Source organism: Dendrobium catenatum, unplaced genomic scaffold (genome assembly GCF_001605985.2).
Source record: "Dendrobium catenatum unplaced genomic scaffold, ASM160598v2 fragScaff_scaffold_669, whole genome shotgun sequence".
Lineage (NCBI taxonomy): Eukaryota > Viridiplantae > Streptophyta > Magnoliopsida > Asparagales > Orchidaceae > Dendrobium > Dendrobium catenatum.
The window spans coordinates 343,002-359,240 of record NW_021319131.1 but is presented as its reverse complement, the minus strand read 5'-3'; the positions used below and the strand labels follow the sequence as shown (position 1 = coordinate 359,240).

Genomic DNA, 16,239 nt, shown 5'->3' with positions numbered 1-16,239 from the left:
TTCTATACATCAAAACTTAAATGTACAATCTTTGTGCTCTATCAAGTACATCCTATAATTCATTACTAAAGAATTTTTTAGTTATTTGAGAACTAGGGGTGTAAGTGAGCCGAGCCGGCTTAAACTCGACTCACTAACGAGCTCACGAGTCAAGCTTATTGAGTTTTGAGTTTGAGCTCAAGCCTGTAACCGAGCTCGTTTACTAACCGAGCTCAAGTTCAAGCTCAATTTGATCAACTCGTTAGCTCGTCTAGTAACTCAATTTTAAAATATATTTTTAAAAATTTTTAATATACATTTTTCTTAAGAATTTTTTAAGATAACAAAAATTCGAGTTCGAGCTCGAGCTTTTTAAACGAGCTCGAGCTTGATTTTTATACAGCCAGACGAGTTCAAGCTCATTAAATGAGCTTGACCATCTGGCCGGAGGGCCTCAGTCATAAATATTAATCTTCGGTGTCATTTAGCAATAAAATCACATGTCAGAGGTCAAGTGCTACACCCTTATTGGTAAGATATTTTTTCATAATGAATCAAAGCAATGTTTTTTCATAGGGGAAGGTGAGGGTGGTCTTTCTATTTCTCTTTTTAATTTAACTATTATTATTATTATTATTATTAAAAGTATTTTATTTATATTTTTTATTTTTATTTTATAAAACTCTCATTGTTCGTGCAAATCTACATTATGTCGTCACCTCGCGAGCACACGCAAATCCTCACAACCTTTTTTAAGAACAAATACTGCTCGAATAATTTTGAATTTTCGTCGACGCTTTTGGGCAGCATTTGTGCGGAGTCTTATCTTTCGTTCACCATTTTTGTTGTGTGATACAACCTCCAGGTGGTTATCGAGGTCAACATATTCACGCAAGCATTATTATGTCACCTGTTCAGGAGATTTGGGCCAAGTAATTTCTTATTGCATGGCTGAGGCATTGGTACACACCAATTAATGAAGGCTTCAAATTTCACCTGGTTTATCCAATTTTTAACTAAGGCCGGATTGACCAAAATAAGGATGTCACTGAATATATCCCATGCTTATTATGTCTTTCTCGAATCTTCTTATATCCTTCTGCACGCATTTTTTATGATGGTACAAAGTGCAGCAATTACTCTTCTTACTAAGACTGATTGATGGTGTAAGGATATAAGTCGTCTAGTTAGGAATGAAATTTTGTTAAGCAAGAAATAACCTAAGAGAAGCACCAGACATTAATAGTCAATAACATAATCATTAAATTCAAAGGGAATTACCATAACAAAACAAATTTCAAAGACAGATAATAACCTTACTTGAACACAGATATTGAAATGAAGAATACGACAGAAGGAAAGCTGCTATACAACTTCGCCATCAAACATTGATGTTGCACAATGCAAAATTAACTGACGAGAAAAATGCATTTCAAAGCTAACTAGTTGATCTATAAGCAGCAGCAAAAGGAAATGCAGTAATCGTAAGATCTAAAACATATAACATGGAGGTTTGCATTATCCACTCAAATGTGATAAAAACACCACCATAAATTCATAAGGCATCAAGATATCTTCCCCATTTTAGGGCTAATAGCAATTAAAATGCTTAAGCAAGCCCTCATAAAAATCACATATCTAAAGTTTGAATTTCATTACCAAAACATACCATGGCATGCTCACGAGGGTTTGCTGATGTTGCAGTACAGAATATGAACAAAGGATTGCTATCATGTACTGTAAATGGGATGAAAGGCAAGTGAATTTTGAATGGAAAGAAAAGTAGCAGGAGCACATAATATCAATCCTTCTCACTCAAGAAAACGAGAGGAAATATTTACCATGCAAACAAATTCGGCGCAACCTCCTCAGAATAAGTGCAGTATGGCATCCAAAAGCTCCTTTATAAGTGTGAGCTTCATCAATCACAATGATCCTAAACAATGTACTAATTAGAGGAAGTATTGACAGGATGAAGGATTTTCTACTACGTAATTTTGATGAGCAATATATTTTCTTCTGTTCAGTAAAGAATGTTCAAAATGTAAATTAAAAATCATACACAATTTACTTCAAAGTTTGACCTACAAGTTAAATAAAATTTATGTATATATAATAAAAAATAGAGCATTTATATATTCTGCTAAAAGAAATAGACCATTGTGAAATGTAGTCATTCTACCTGAGGTTGGATAAAATCCGTTGAAATTTTGCATGATAGGGCAATATAGAGAGATGCAACATGTCTGGGTTTGTAATCAACTGTAGTGATGAACACCGGTTTTAAACCAAAAATATTGTAAAAGAAAGTCTCATACAGTTGAAACATAAAGAAACTCCTAATATACCACTCGGGCATTATCACGAATCCAGGTGCGATGCATTTGAGAGGTATCTCCATCATAGATGCCAACATTTAAGTAAATGTCCAATCCACTTGTCATCTCCATCAAAGCTCTCATTTGATCCTGAGCTAACGCCTGCAGGTGAAAATATGTTTCAAGAGAAAAATAAACCAATGTATTCACTCTTTCAGGCAACTAATGAAAGCAGAAATCTAAATGTAGCAAGAGGAAAATTTGCTTCTGTAATTCTCACTTTGAATCATATAAAGCAAAAGCAGACAAAGAAAGCTCATATTGGTTTATATTATGAAGAGAAGGAAAAGATAAGTTACCTTCGTAGGAAATATATAAATAGCGCATGCTTCCATATCTTTTGAGAGTGCCTCAATAACAGGAATATTGTAGCAAAGGGATTTTCCACTAGAAGTTGATGTTGCCACAACGACATTATTTCCAGAAAGAGAAGATTTTATAGCTTCAGCCTGCATAATGAGGGAAAGTAAACAGTGACAAAATGTACAGACCTACTTAAAACTAGTGCGAAAAACTACAACAATACCTGATGGCTGTATAATCTGGTTATTCCTATCCTTCTTAGGGCCGCTTTTGAGACATTTGCAAGGTTATTAGGGACATCCACATGGACAGCCAATTTTTCATTAATTTCTTCGATATGAATTATCTATTAAAGCAAAAAATGTAAAGTCTCAATCTAAACTCTCTAGTATAAAATTTAATGAGATTTTGACCAAAATTATGGAAACAAACCTGCCCAAAGATACCCATGCCCTTTCTTAAGTGGTCAACCATCTCGGTAGGATTCAGATGATCGGTACCCTGCTGATTAGTTTATAATTAGGTCACAGACCGCCGGACATAAGATATTATTTTTAAAAACAAAAAGTGAAACTCTAGATAATTTATAGCTAAAATTAATGCTATGCATTCACAGAAACAAATATTTTTTAATCTTGAATCAAGGAAGGCAACATATTAAAGATGTTCAAATATGAGTATTGGAATGCAGAACATTGCCTCAAAGAACTTTTGGGGTCTGTTGTTCTATCATTGGTAGATTCTATAATTCTCAAAATCTTTTGAGTTATTGGTACAAAGCTAAATATTGCTCCCCATGGAAACCCTCCAATTATGCATCCAATTTTTGGGTTAGAATTAAACTGGCGGCATCCAAGATTTTGAATGTGATTACTTTCAAGGTGTCTCCATTTTGTGATTATTCATTTTTTTGGGATCCCTGGATTTCTGGTAAACCGATTGCTGAAACTATTAATTTTCAAGGTTCTGACGATTTGCGGGTTAAAGAATTTATTACGAATGGCAACTGGCTTATTCCTACTTTTATTCCATTGGCTGTTTCGAACTCTATTACGTCTGTGATCTTCTCGGAGAAGAATGAGGTCCTTTGGAATGGTTGTTCTAAATGGTTGTTTAAATATTTTACTGAATTTTTCTATTCCACATTCCCTACGGTTGACTGGCATCCCTTCATTTGGCACAAAAAACATTCACTCAAATTCGCTTGCTTCACTTGGATGGCTGTGCTTGGCAAGCTTAAAACCGCAGATAATCTTTTGTTAAGAGGAATTCAAGTGCCTATTAACTGTTCTTTATGCAATGGCTTTAGGGAAACTCACTTACATCTATTTTTCGCATGTGATTTTTCATTTTACATTCTCAAAATGGTGTTGCCGGAGTTGAATGGCTTTTTTCTAAGACCTACATTACTGCAGTTATTCGATTTTTTTGATCACAATTTACACTACAGTTCTACTGATAAGGATTTATGCTACTTAATTACAAGTTGTACTATTTATCACATATGGAGGGAAAGGAACAATAGACGATTTTCTTCTGAGAAAAACAATGTGACTAAAATTATTTGCAATATTAGAGAGGTTATCAGACTCAAAATTTCAAAATGGAAAAACTCAAGCACCTTACTTCACAAGTTCTCGGGCATATAAATCCCGTTGTTTTTTGGTTTTGCTGGTGGTCTTTTTTGTGCAGCTGCAAGGTTGTGGATTATTCTTTTTTGGCTGGCTGCAGTGACAGTTTTTTACCCCTGTCACAATTTTGGATCTTCTTTATAGTTCAGACCTGGGAAGATGTTTTTTGGGATTTTGTTCTGTTTCAACCCAAGGAAAAATCCAGTTCGTTTGCTATTCTGCAGTCCATCATTTCTCGGGTATACTACAAAGATAACATACAGCAATTGTGGGGAATTTTAGACATTCAGACTATGATGACCAAGGTCAGTCTCCATGAGCCTTGGACGGCCTCTGAGGCAACCAGGCTCGTACGTGGGAATGCTTGCTGGAGGAGTTCGGACGGCCTTCTGCTGGTTCTTTGCATGGGTTTATCTTCGTTATTTATGGCAACCACTGCTTCAGCATCGGAATTATGATTTTCAACTGCTTATGTGGCTGAATCGGAGCTGCCTTTATTTCTGAGTCCTTTTGTTTTGTCCAATTTTCTTCTCTTACTTTTCCTGTCTTCTCTTTGTGTAAATTTTGTTACTTCTGTTTTTTATTTTCTCTTCCCACAGGTTTTGTAATTTGAACTCTTTAATCTAATTCATGGGCTTTGGCCCCGGGTTTACCCAAAAAAAAAAAAGATGATCTGACATAATTACTGCTAGAATCAGTGTATCTTTTTACTAAATTGGCATAGCTCTTAGAAGTTTTAACTTCCCCACTATGGTGCCATAAAAATATCACTTCGGCTCTTGAAACAACATTTCAGTGCTACAATGTTTGATATGCTGGTACTCTTATATAGATTTTCCCAAGACACCTAATGATGCAGTGCCAATTTTGGATGCAACAACACATTAATGAGTTGTGGCACTAATATCTGTGATACCTTGGAACTTGTAAAAAGAGAAGGTTGATGCGCCAGTGTTGAAATGAGCAATTTTATATTTATCGATCAAGCATGACAACAATATTTTTGATGGTGCTTCGGTGCTATCCAACACTTGTAATTTTTGTTTTTCCTACATAATTCGAGTACAAACACTTTAGTAAGGAGGAATAATTATTGAAAGTTTTTATTATTTATTTATTTTTATGTTGGACTCACTAGGTAGAAAGGAACTTAAATAAGAAAATAGAATTTTTAAATTATTATAATGGATGGATAAAATGAATACAATAACTTCCTTTATTAATATAAGGTCTTTGATTTATCATCATTCTATGTTCATGGCACTTCTTTTCCTGAGTACATCTATAGCTGACTTGAGCTTTCCTAGTATTGACTGGTGAAATACTGCATCTATTTTCTTAACATTAGGTTGTTATGGTAGAAGTCCATCTCCTTGACTTTTTTAGTGTTGTATTTAGTCAATCCTTTTTTGTCTCTTCTTATTTAAGTATGACTTAGGTTTTGAGTTGTTTTAGAAGATTGATTACAATTTCTATGCCTTTTTTGTTCTTTTCTTTTTACTCAATAAATTCTTCCTTAAAGCCAATAATAGTGACCATTTCCTTGTCATGTAACTCAAACTGTGCCGGTAATAAGGCCTTAGTTCTATGAGAGAATGCAAATGGAGTTTAGCTTTTCATTAAGAATATTGTGGTCCTTAATGCCTATGGGATTGAAGGTAATATCTCCACCCATTTGTCTTTGGCTTCTTCATTCTTTATAAATTTAGGATTTACTTGTTTGTTATTTCAATGTACTTAGTAGTGTAGGGATAATGCAAGGAGGTAAATTTGAGGTGAATCCCTTTGAGAATACTAGATTACTTTGATATTTTATTAGAAATTGTAGCCCATTGTTAGTAATGATTGTGAGAGGTAATCCATCCTGACAAATGATATATAATCATATGAAGTTGTGAATGGTCCTGACAATTTTCTTAGCTAGTGTTACTGCCTCAATCCAATTAAAAAAGTAGTCAAACATAATAATGATAAACCTTATTTACTTATGAGAATGTGAAAATTCACTAATGAAATCTATTTCCCAAATGATAAAAGGTCATGGGCTAGTGATTGTTTGAAGCATGAAGGGTGACATATATAAATTACTTGAACTTGAACATGTATAAAAAACATGAACACGAGCATACTTGTTAACATTAGAAAGATTTGCTTAAACTTGAATTTAACTTGAATAAGTATTTCAACATATAATACTTGATAAACTTGTAATGCAACTTATACATGATGATATACCAGTCCCAATGCCAATTTATAGCTCCACTTCTACTTATGTCACTTTTGGATAGTCAACTTGCACAAGGAAAGTGGAGTAGACCCATGCCCGATTCCCCTTATAATCGAACTTTCATTTATGTATCCCTTGATCACCTCATTCCTTGATAGGGTATATGGAGTATTAAAAACATTAAAAAAATAGAACAAAAAAGAAAATTAAAACATTATTTATAATGTACTTTAACATCTTTAACATCAAAACTTCCACCATAACATGTTACACATATGTAGAACTTATATATAAAATATATATATATAACATTTAACATGAACATGAACATGTATGAATTTACTTATGTATGATACATTATGAGTCAATATGTGAAGTTTATATACGTACTTAGCTTTCATCATTTTGAAAACATTCATAGGAGATATTTATACCATCATTTTAAAATATTTAGTAAACTATAGCCAACGCTGTAAATATCATGTATGTAGAAAAATACTCAATTTTTTGTATATATAAAACTTATAATTTTTTTTTACTTTCTTATTATTAATATACCTAGAATGGAATATTCTAAAATATTTTAAAAATTACTTAGTAAAAAGTTTCTTAATATTAATAAAATCACATTTTATTCATATCCTTAAGTATAAATGTTGAAATTAGAAATAGGCATTTGGAGCCTACATCAACATTTTCTTCTTATTGTTGCGAATTTGATTTTAGGAAATAGAATTTTGATGATAACAAACATTTCTATTTTTCTATAATTGCCTTGCCCACTAACTTTTCAGGTCCACAAGATCAAATTATAAATTGAACCAGCTCAAGATTGGGTAGAATAAGATTGAGTCAATTTGTAATGTGCAATAAGTGTCTTTTACCTTTTCTTGAGTCCTTTGTATCATTATGGTCATGATGCTAATTAATCTTGAACACACACACTTGGAGGAGAATTTTTGACTATTTTAGAGTTTTTTTATTTTTGATCACATCATCCTGGATGATCCACAAATCAGCCTGGACAATTAATTGAAAATAAAAACCCTAATTAGGGCATCATGGTTAAGGCAACCATAATTAAGCAAATCATCCTGGACGATATTAGCATCATTCAGGATGATAGGCTCAAATTAAAAAGAATCAACCGCTATATCTATTTAGATATCTTTTTTTTTTGGTATATCATCCACGACATCATCCTAGATGATGTAGTGTAATTATGCATAAATTAATCTGGTAATTAAAGAAAGCAATTAGGGTTTGATTGCTCAATCATATCAGCATGGACGATCGTAGGATCATCTGTGATGATTAGTTTACAAACCTTAATTCTTTTTGGATGATTAAAGATCGACCTGGATGATCAAGTTATTTTTTCATCATCTAGACATTCATTCATGGCGATGTTCTGAAAGATATTTTTCATATTTATACTAATCGGCCTAGACGATCATGAGATCTTCCTGAATGATCTAGTTATTTTTCCATTGTCTAGACATCTATCAAATGCGATGGTCTGGTCGATATTCGTCAAGTTGAACTAATCATACAGGATGATATACTATCATCCTGGATGATATTTGATGATTAATTGCTAATTAGGGATAATTTGGAGCCCTTGTTTGAAAGATCTCTTATTTTCTCAAAAAAAGATCTTTTGCTATTATCTTGACCTGAGAGAGCCAAGAGGAGAGGGAGAGTAAGGGAGAGAGAGAGAGAGGATCTTATGAGGGGGAGTTTGTGAGGGGTTTCACAAAGGTTGCTCCAAGCAAGGATATGCATCATCTTTTTTGGTCGTCATCCTTGGTTTCTTGGGGGTTCTAGAGAGGTCTACTTCAGTAACTAATCAAGATTCTCTACCTACTTCTAGAGGAATAAAAAGGAGTTGAATTATCTACCTCCTTTTGGAGGAAGCAAAAGGAGTTGGGTGTTCTCTGCCTGCTTCAGGAGGAAGCAAAAGGAGTTATGTTCTTTGCCTCACTGGGTCGGTATAAAAGAGTTTTTGTATGGGCTTCTCCATCTTGCTGTGGGGGTAAAAGGAGAGATACTTTGTTTAGTACAATACTTAGAGGAGAGGCTCTAGGGAGTGGACATAGGTCAAGTTGAACAAACCACTATAAAATATGGTGTGTTATTTCTTATTGTACTTTTGTATTTAATTTCTGCACTTTAATTTCTATGGTTATTATTTGGTTGTTTTTGTGATCTTATTTAGATAAAATTTTAAATACCAATTCGCCCCCCTCCTCTTGGTTAGCCTTGGGACTAGTTCATAAGGGCTTAACATCCCTATCGAACTTTCAAGTAATATTAGAGCGGGATTCATAAAATTGAGTTTTTAAAAACTTTTGAATTTTGATTAATAACTAACTTTGGTAATCATAATACTGTATAAGGTTATTCTATTACCCGACCACATTTGTTTGACAAATTCCTTTTGATTTTTGGAAAATTCGCATGTCTATATTTTTACAATCAATTGACTATCACATATGGATGCTTGTTAAAGAAGGTTATTCACCTTCGTCTCGTAAAACTAATAGTATTAATACCATCCTTCCTTTCACTAAAAGAACTCTTGAGGATAGGAATTTAGCTCAACTGAAAGCAAAATGCTTAAACTAATTTTTTTGTGCTTTTAAATCAGAAGATTATATTCACGTTTCAACTTGTGCTACTGGTTAAAAAATTTAGGAAAAATTATGAATTACTTATGAAAGAACCAAAGAAGTTAAACAATCTAGGTTGAATATTTTATTTCATGACTAAAAACTTTTTTATATGAAACATACTGAATTGATTTCTAACATGTATACTAGGTTTACTTAAATTCTCACCTCATTTCATGTCTTAGGAAGAGAGCTAACTAACTATGAAAGAATGAATAAAATTTTAAGATGCTTTTCTACTTCCTTTGATGCTAAGATCACTAGAATTACTTAATCCAAGGATTTAAATACTTATTCTATTGATAAATTACTTAGATCACTCATTGCTTACGAGCAAGGAGTGAACCAAGGACGACTTGATGCAGGTGAGAGAAAGAAGGAGAAAATTATGGCATTGAAGGCCAAGAACACGAACATTAATTCTTCTGGGTCTGAAAGCGATGATGTTTCCTTAATCACTAGGTAATTCAAAAGATTTCTAAGGAAGAATCACAACACCATCAGAAAAGGTACAAATGTAAGGGTAGAAAAAATTATAAAAGTTATTCTAATGTTGTTTGTTTTGAATGCAGGAAGCCTGAACATGTCAAAACTGATTGTCCTACAATCAAGGATCACCCAAGCAAGGAGAAGGGTGAGGAGAAACCCAAGTACAGGAAGGACAAGAAGTGGTTCCAAAGGCATTATAGGTGGATTCTGCATCTGACTCCTCTGAGACTAAAGCTGAGGAGGAGAAAACAAACTTGTGCTTGATAGGTGATCATCTTGATCAGTATAACCAAGAAGAGGTATGCAAACTAAGCTATGAATAATTACTTAAAGTTTGTGAGAAAATTCATGCATCATATAGGAAACTTAAGAAATCGCATTCTAGTTTGAAATTAGAGTTTTTAAATTTACAAAAAGAGCATGAAGTTTACTTAAAGATCACTCCCAAATTGATAGCAATCATACGTCATTACTTGATGAGTTTGATGAGTTAAATAAAAAGCATTCTGAGTTACTTATTGAGCATGATTCTTTGAAAGCAACCTACGCCTCACTTGAATCTGATTTTAAGATATATATTGATGAATCTGAGCATAGGGAGCACTATTTAAGAGTTGATAATACTATTTTAGAAAGTACTAACTCAAGATTTAAAGCTGAATTGAATGCACTTGAGAAAAATAGGAATACACCCACACCTGAATAATTTTTCAATCATAATCTAAAGCCAATACCTAAGAAGAGGAATTATAACCTGAATATATTAGTAAATCATTTTCCTGGTGTAAGATATATTTTTCATGTGGCATGCTAGGACACATTTCACACACTTGCACTATTCACCATAGTGCTCATTGGGTGTGGAGACCCAAATTGCATGATTCAAAATATAACACACATGTATTGCATTATTGTTTTCATAAGAAGGGACCCAATCTTGTTTGGGTTCCTAAATCTGATGTTTGATGATTTTGCAGGCTTGCTCTCACAAAAGGCCTCGTGAGAGCATATGGTATTTGGACAGCTGAGGCTCACGGCTCTTAATTGTATAATCTTACTACTTAATAAATTCTGATTTCCACATTTTTCTGCTCTATTGCTTGTTATTTTCTATTTTTTCTTTTTAGTTTTGAGTGTTATTTTTTATTTGCTATTATTTTGTAGTGGTTTCATCTCTGATATTTTTTTATTTGTTAGTTTTTCTTTTTTGTTATAGTTGAAATGATATTTTATGTTTTTTTTTGAAAATTTATAGTCAATGTCTGACATCTCTAAATCAGTTAAAGGGAGAAATACCGTTGATTGTTTCCCTCCCTCTAACCTTTTTTAGCAGTGTAATTTTATATTCTAAATAAAAGTCTATCTTAAATTAATAACTGGACTTTGCGATTGAGATATTTTCTATCTTTTTACAGTAATATATCTTATATATAATATTCAAAGTCTTTATATTACTTTCAAATTCATCAAAATCTTGTTATTATATTTATCATATGAATTTGATTTTATTTTGTGGTTTGTTCTTCCTTATACTAGAGAGTGAGTTTTTCTTCTCTAATATCTAAAAGATATACTCACAACTGAGAATATTTAAGAGTTTCGAAGTGGATCTTGCTTGCAAAAATGTCAAGGGTATAAAATGAGCCCCAAAAAAGAAAAGAAAAATGAAAAGATGCGCAATGACCGCCAAAAATTTGAAAGATACACAAAGTGTATCAAAAATCAAAAGATGTGTAAAGTGTGCCAATCAATTAGTTCTAACATGCTTATTATAAGCAGTTATTTTAATTTTTTTCAACACTGTACCTCCTCCTCCTCCTCTAGATCAGGGACCATCAGAATGAATCATGTACTTGGTTATGTTTTTATTTAGATGATGTGATTATGTTTTAGTAGTTTGTGATATATTTTGTTTTTGTTATGTGTTTGTTTCATTAGATGTTTTTTATATTTGAGTTTTAGGTGGTATTGATATCATTCATAGATTGTAATATCCATTATAATGATATCAATATAAGTTATCTTATTTTTTTTTAATCTTGTTTTGAAATGAGTGTTAACCTATATGAAAATCCCTAAAATTTTTTGATCCTACAAGTGCTATACCTTGAAGTGCAACTTAAAATTAAATTCATTAGAAAATATAATTTTTCTAAATTTAAGCTTTGCTTATAACTTGATATAATTAAGATTATCAATTTCATGTATCTTATTAGACCACATTAATATTTAATATTATTATTACAATAATGATATTTTCTTATTTTGTATTTCACTTATCAATAAATATTGATGTACTTAGAAAAATTTGATTATTGATTTTGAAAAGATCAAAATTACTCTTGAAAAATATATAAATGTTTCAAAATCAAACGAAATACGTAATAATTCGTAATTTGAAAAAGAGGCATAAAATCAGCCTATAAGTAAAAAGATGCACAAAGATGTGCAACAACTATCGAAAAAGATGCGCAAAGCACCACATGTGGTAGTTATTTCTTTATAAAATCTTTTAATCTCTTAATTCAAATTGATCTTCTATATATTTATATTTCATATTGAAATTTGAAATATATAAATTTCATATTCATCCTTTTTGCAATGATATTCTTTATCTTAGTGTCTAAATTAATTCATATTTTTGATATATATTTTTTATTATCAATGTTATAACTATTCTTAAATTCTATGAATCATTTTTATTTGCCTAATAATTTAATTTTATTTGCAAAATTTAATTTTATTTGCAAAATTTATTTCAATCACTTTCAAGGATCAATTATCAAACGATTATCATATGACTGCTTACATTTCTGGTCTTTTTCTTCTTCTCTTTTTGGTGTTGTTAAAAAGGAGGAGAAAATATTATTTGTATTATAACGTATTTTTCATATATTTGTTATCGTATTGTTCATATCTTTGTTCTGTATTTTGTATTTGTATTTGGTTTCATATTGTATCTATTTTGTTTCGTGTTGTGTCTGTTGTGTTAAAAAAAAAGTGAGAAAAAGATAAAATTATTGTGCAATGCCTCCTTATTTTCATATGTTCATCAATTCATGGGGAGTTTAGGAGATTCTTAAAATTTGAAAGTTATACAAACAATAATTGTTTTGCCATCATAAAAAAGGGGGAGATTATTAAGAGAGTTTTTATTTGCATGTTTTACATTCTTGCAACTTATAAAGTTTTGATGATTCTAAATATTATTATTTTAAAATTTTATTTTCTCCTAACACTTTATAGAAGAATTGTTTTTACTCTTGTGTGGACTAACATTTCAGGATAATCAAACTCCAGACTAATGAAGACTTCAAATCAAAATTTTGTATGAGATAATTTGTAAATTGAAGCTTGTACTTTTCATTGTATTGAGTTTGAGAGGGAGTGATTGTAATTAAGTAACTTAGTACACACATACTTGGGGAGATCTTTAAAATTCATACTGATTGTACGGGAGGAATCATGTTCGTACGAGATGATCAAGTTAGTTATCCCCTCGAAAGAGCAATGAAAGGAACAGGAAGCTAAATTTTTTTTCTAAGTCCTGATCATCCAAAGGAACATATATTCATCCCAGGACAAAATGCTCTTTGGAAAATTTTTGTTCTGACGAAACCTATATTTGTTCCAGGATGAAATGCTCTCTGAAAAGTTTTCGTCCAAACGAACTTATATTCATCCTAGGACGAAATGCTCTCTGGAAAATTTTCGTTCAGACAAAACTTATATTTGTGCCAGGACGAAATGCTCTCTGAAAAATTTTTGTCCAGACGAACTCTTATTCGTCCCAGGACAAAAATGTTTTAACATTTCAAATTTTCATAACTTCCTGCAGTTTGTCAAACCGACCCATGGTATAACTGTTCGTAACGGACAAACTTAGTTCGTACGTGACGATAATCAGGTATGAAGTCAGTTTGTACCAATATAAATTGGGTTTGTATGCAACTGATTTAAGTAAGTTTGTCCAGGACGATCCACGATCTTACGAGACGATCCACTATGTACAGACTTGAAAATCAACAATTTTTGGACGGTTTTTTGTGTCTTTCCTATATAAAGTCCAATTAGAATCGCCTCTTAGTCTTTTTGTCTACTGATCTTCGTGCCAACTAAAGAGAGAGTCAAGGAGTGAGTGTGAGAGAGTGTTTGAAGGAGGATTCTTACTATTGGAGCGTGAAGGATTCACTTGGTACTCAAAGGTAAGAGTCTCTGCTTATGGTTTGTGCTTACTTTACTTTTTCTCTCTTTCTTCTAGATTTCTTATGAGAAGATCTGTCAAGGAGATCTGATTCTCTGCCAACACTTGGAGAGTGTGAACAGCCGAAGGGTTCTCTGCCCACACTTGGAGAGTGTGAAAGGATGAAGAGTTCCCTGCCCATACTTAGAGAGTGTGAAAGGATGAACGGTTTTCTACCAATACTGGGAAGAGTGTAAAAGGATGACGGTTCTCTACCAACACTGAGAAGAGTGTAAAATGACGATGGTTCTCTACCGCACTGGGTAGTGGTGGAAGAGAGTTTTGTAAAGGCTTCTCCGCCTTGCTGTGGGTGCAAAAGGAGAGTCACTAGTGATATTAGTGCAATACTCAGAGGGTGCCTCCGGGGAGTGATGTAGGTCGTGTTTGACCAAACCACTATAAATCTTGTCTCTTTTTATTTTCTGCTGCCTTTTAATTTTTACTGTTTTCACTTGTGGTTAAAAAATCTCTTTCTATAAAATTCACTAAAGTTAATTCTTGGTTTTAAATTTAAAAAATAGGGATTAATTTTTAATTACCAATTCACCCCCCATCTTGGTTAGCCACTAGGACATAAGCTTAGATTTAACAACCTAATTCATATTGAACAAGTTTCAACAAACTTGACCTACATCCACTCCTCGGAGCCTCTCTTCCAGGTATTGCATTAAACTCAATGACTCTCCTTTTCTCCCACAGTAAAAAGAAGAAGTTTTTACAAAAACTCATTTCCACCAATCACGGTGAGGCAGAGAACCCAACTCCTTTTGTTTCCTCTTAAAGAAGGTAGTGAACATGACTCATTTCACTTCCTCCTGAAGTAGGTAGAGAACCTCGATCAATAGCTGAAGTAGACCTCTCTAGAACCTCTAAGGAACTAGGGATGATGACTCAGATCCTTGGTTGGAACAACCTTTGTGAAACCCTCATAAACTCCCCCTCACAAGATCCTTTCTCTCTCTTTCTCAAGCTCTCCCTCGCATCTTAGCTCTTTCAGGTCAAGATAGTAGCAAAAGATATCATCTTAAATAAACAAGAGATCTTATATAGAAGGGCTTCAAATTTTACCTAAATTTCAATTAATCAATAAATATCGTTCAGGATGATATGATCAGTACAAATTCAGCTCAATTAGCCAGGATGATCTAGGGGAGGCTAGACGATTAGAAAATATGTATATTCTGATCATCTAGGATGATTGTTACATCATCATGTATGATTAGTTCAAAATATCAAATATTATCCAGACTATCAAACAATTTGGCCAGACTTTACATGTTGGATAATGAAAAAATAACTGATTATCTAGACCGATTATTAGACCAGCTTGTTTGATTAGTTCAAATAAATAAATATCATCAAGCACATTATTCTATTAGTCCTGGATGATTCAGGAAGATACTAATGTTTTTTTAACTAATTATCCCATCCTGTGATTGTACAGGTTGATATGATCGATTAATCAAACCTTAATTGCTTTCCTTAATCATTAAATTAATTTAGGCATAATTGTAATGCATCATCCAAGATGATGTCATGTATGATATCTAAAAATAATAACATGCCTAAAAGAGTTGGTGGATGATTCTTTCTGATTTGAGCATATCATTTACGATGATTTAATTAATTCAGTTATCTTAACAACGATGCCCTAATTAGGATTTTATTTTTATCTAATCATCCATGATAATTATAGTGACCTTAGCACCCTAAATGAAAATAAAGATTTCTGTTTTTATCGACGTATTGGTAAAATTGAAGTTAGAGAGGCTTTAAAGAAAATGAAAGGTGGAAAAGCTGTTGGACCTGATGATATTCCAATAGAGGTGTGGAAATGCTTAGGAGATGAAGGAATTTTGTGGCTTACTAAACTTTTTAATACTATTTTGAAGGATAAAAAGATGTCATATGAGTGGAGAATGAGTGTGTTAATTCCTATTTTTAAGAATAAAGGTGATGCTCAAGATTGTGCGAATTATAGAGGTATTAAGATAATGTGTCATACTTTAAAACTATGGGAGCGAGTTATGGAGCATAGGTTGCGGAGTGATACTAATGTTTCTCAAAATCAATTTGGATTCATGCCGGGTAGGTCGACTATGGAAGCCATACATTTATTAAGAGGTTTGATAGAGAAATATAGAGAAAATAAGGAGGATATACATATGATATTTATTGATTTAGAAAAAGCATATGATAAAGTTCCAAGAGAAGTGCTATGAAGAGTTCTCGAAAAGAAATGAGTTAATAATGCTTATATTCAAATCATTAAAGATATGTATGCAGGAGCTATTACTTGTGTTCAAACACAAGGTAG

At 32.5% G+C, this 16,239-nt stretch overlaps 1 protein-coding gene across 1 annotated transcript in view; it reads right to left on the bottom strand.

The window, feature by feature from the left end:
• The window catches only part of LOC110097708 (uncharacterized ATP-dependent helicase YprA), a 47,859-nt gene that overhangs the window by 15,745 nt on the left and 15,875 nt on the right, over positions 1–16,239 (bottom strand). The window contains exons 3-9 of the mRNA XM_028695723.1: positions 3,093–3,161; positions 2,884–3,006; positions 2,657–2,806; positions 2,328–2,459; positions 2,162–2,241; positions 1,821–1,915; positions 1,649–1,716 (exon numbers count right to left, since the gene is read on the bottom strand). Of these exons, the coding sequence (XP_028551556.1) occupies positions 1,649–1,716; positions 1,821–1,915; positions 2,162–2,241; positions 2,328–2,459; positions 2,657–2,806; positions 2,884–3,006; positions 3,093–3,161 (717 nt within the window). The remainder of the gene's footprint in view (positions 1–1,648; positions 1,717–1,820; positions 1,916–2,161; positions 2,242–2,327; positions 2,460–2,656; positions 2,807–2,883; positions 3,007–3,092; positions 3,162–16,239) is intronic.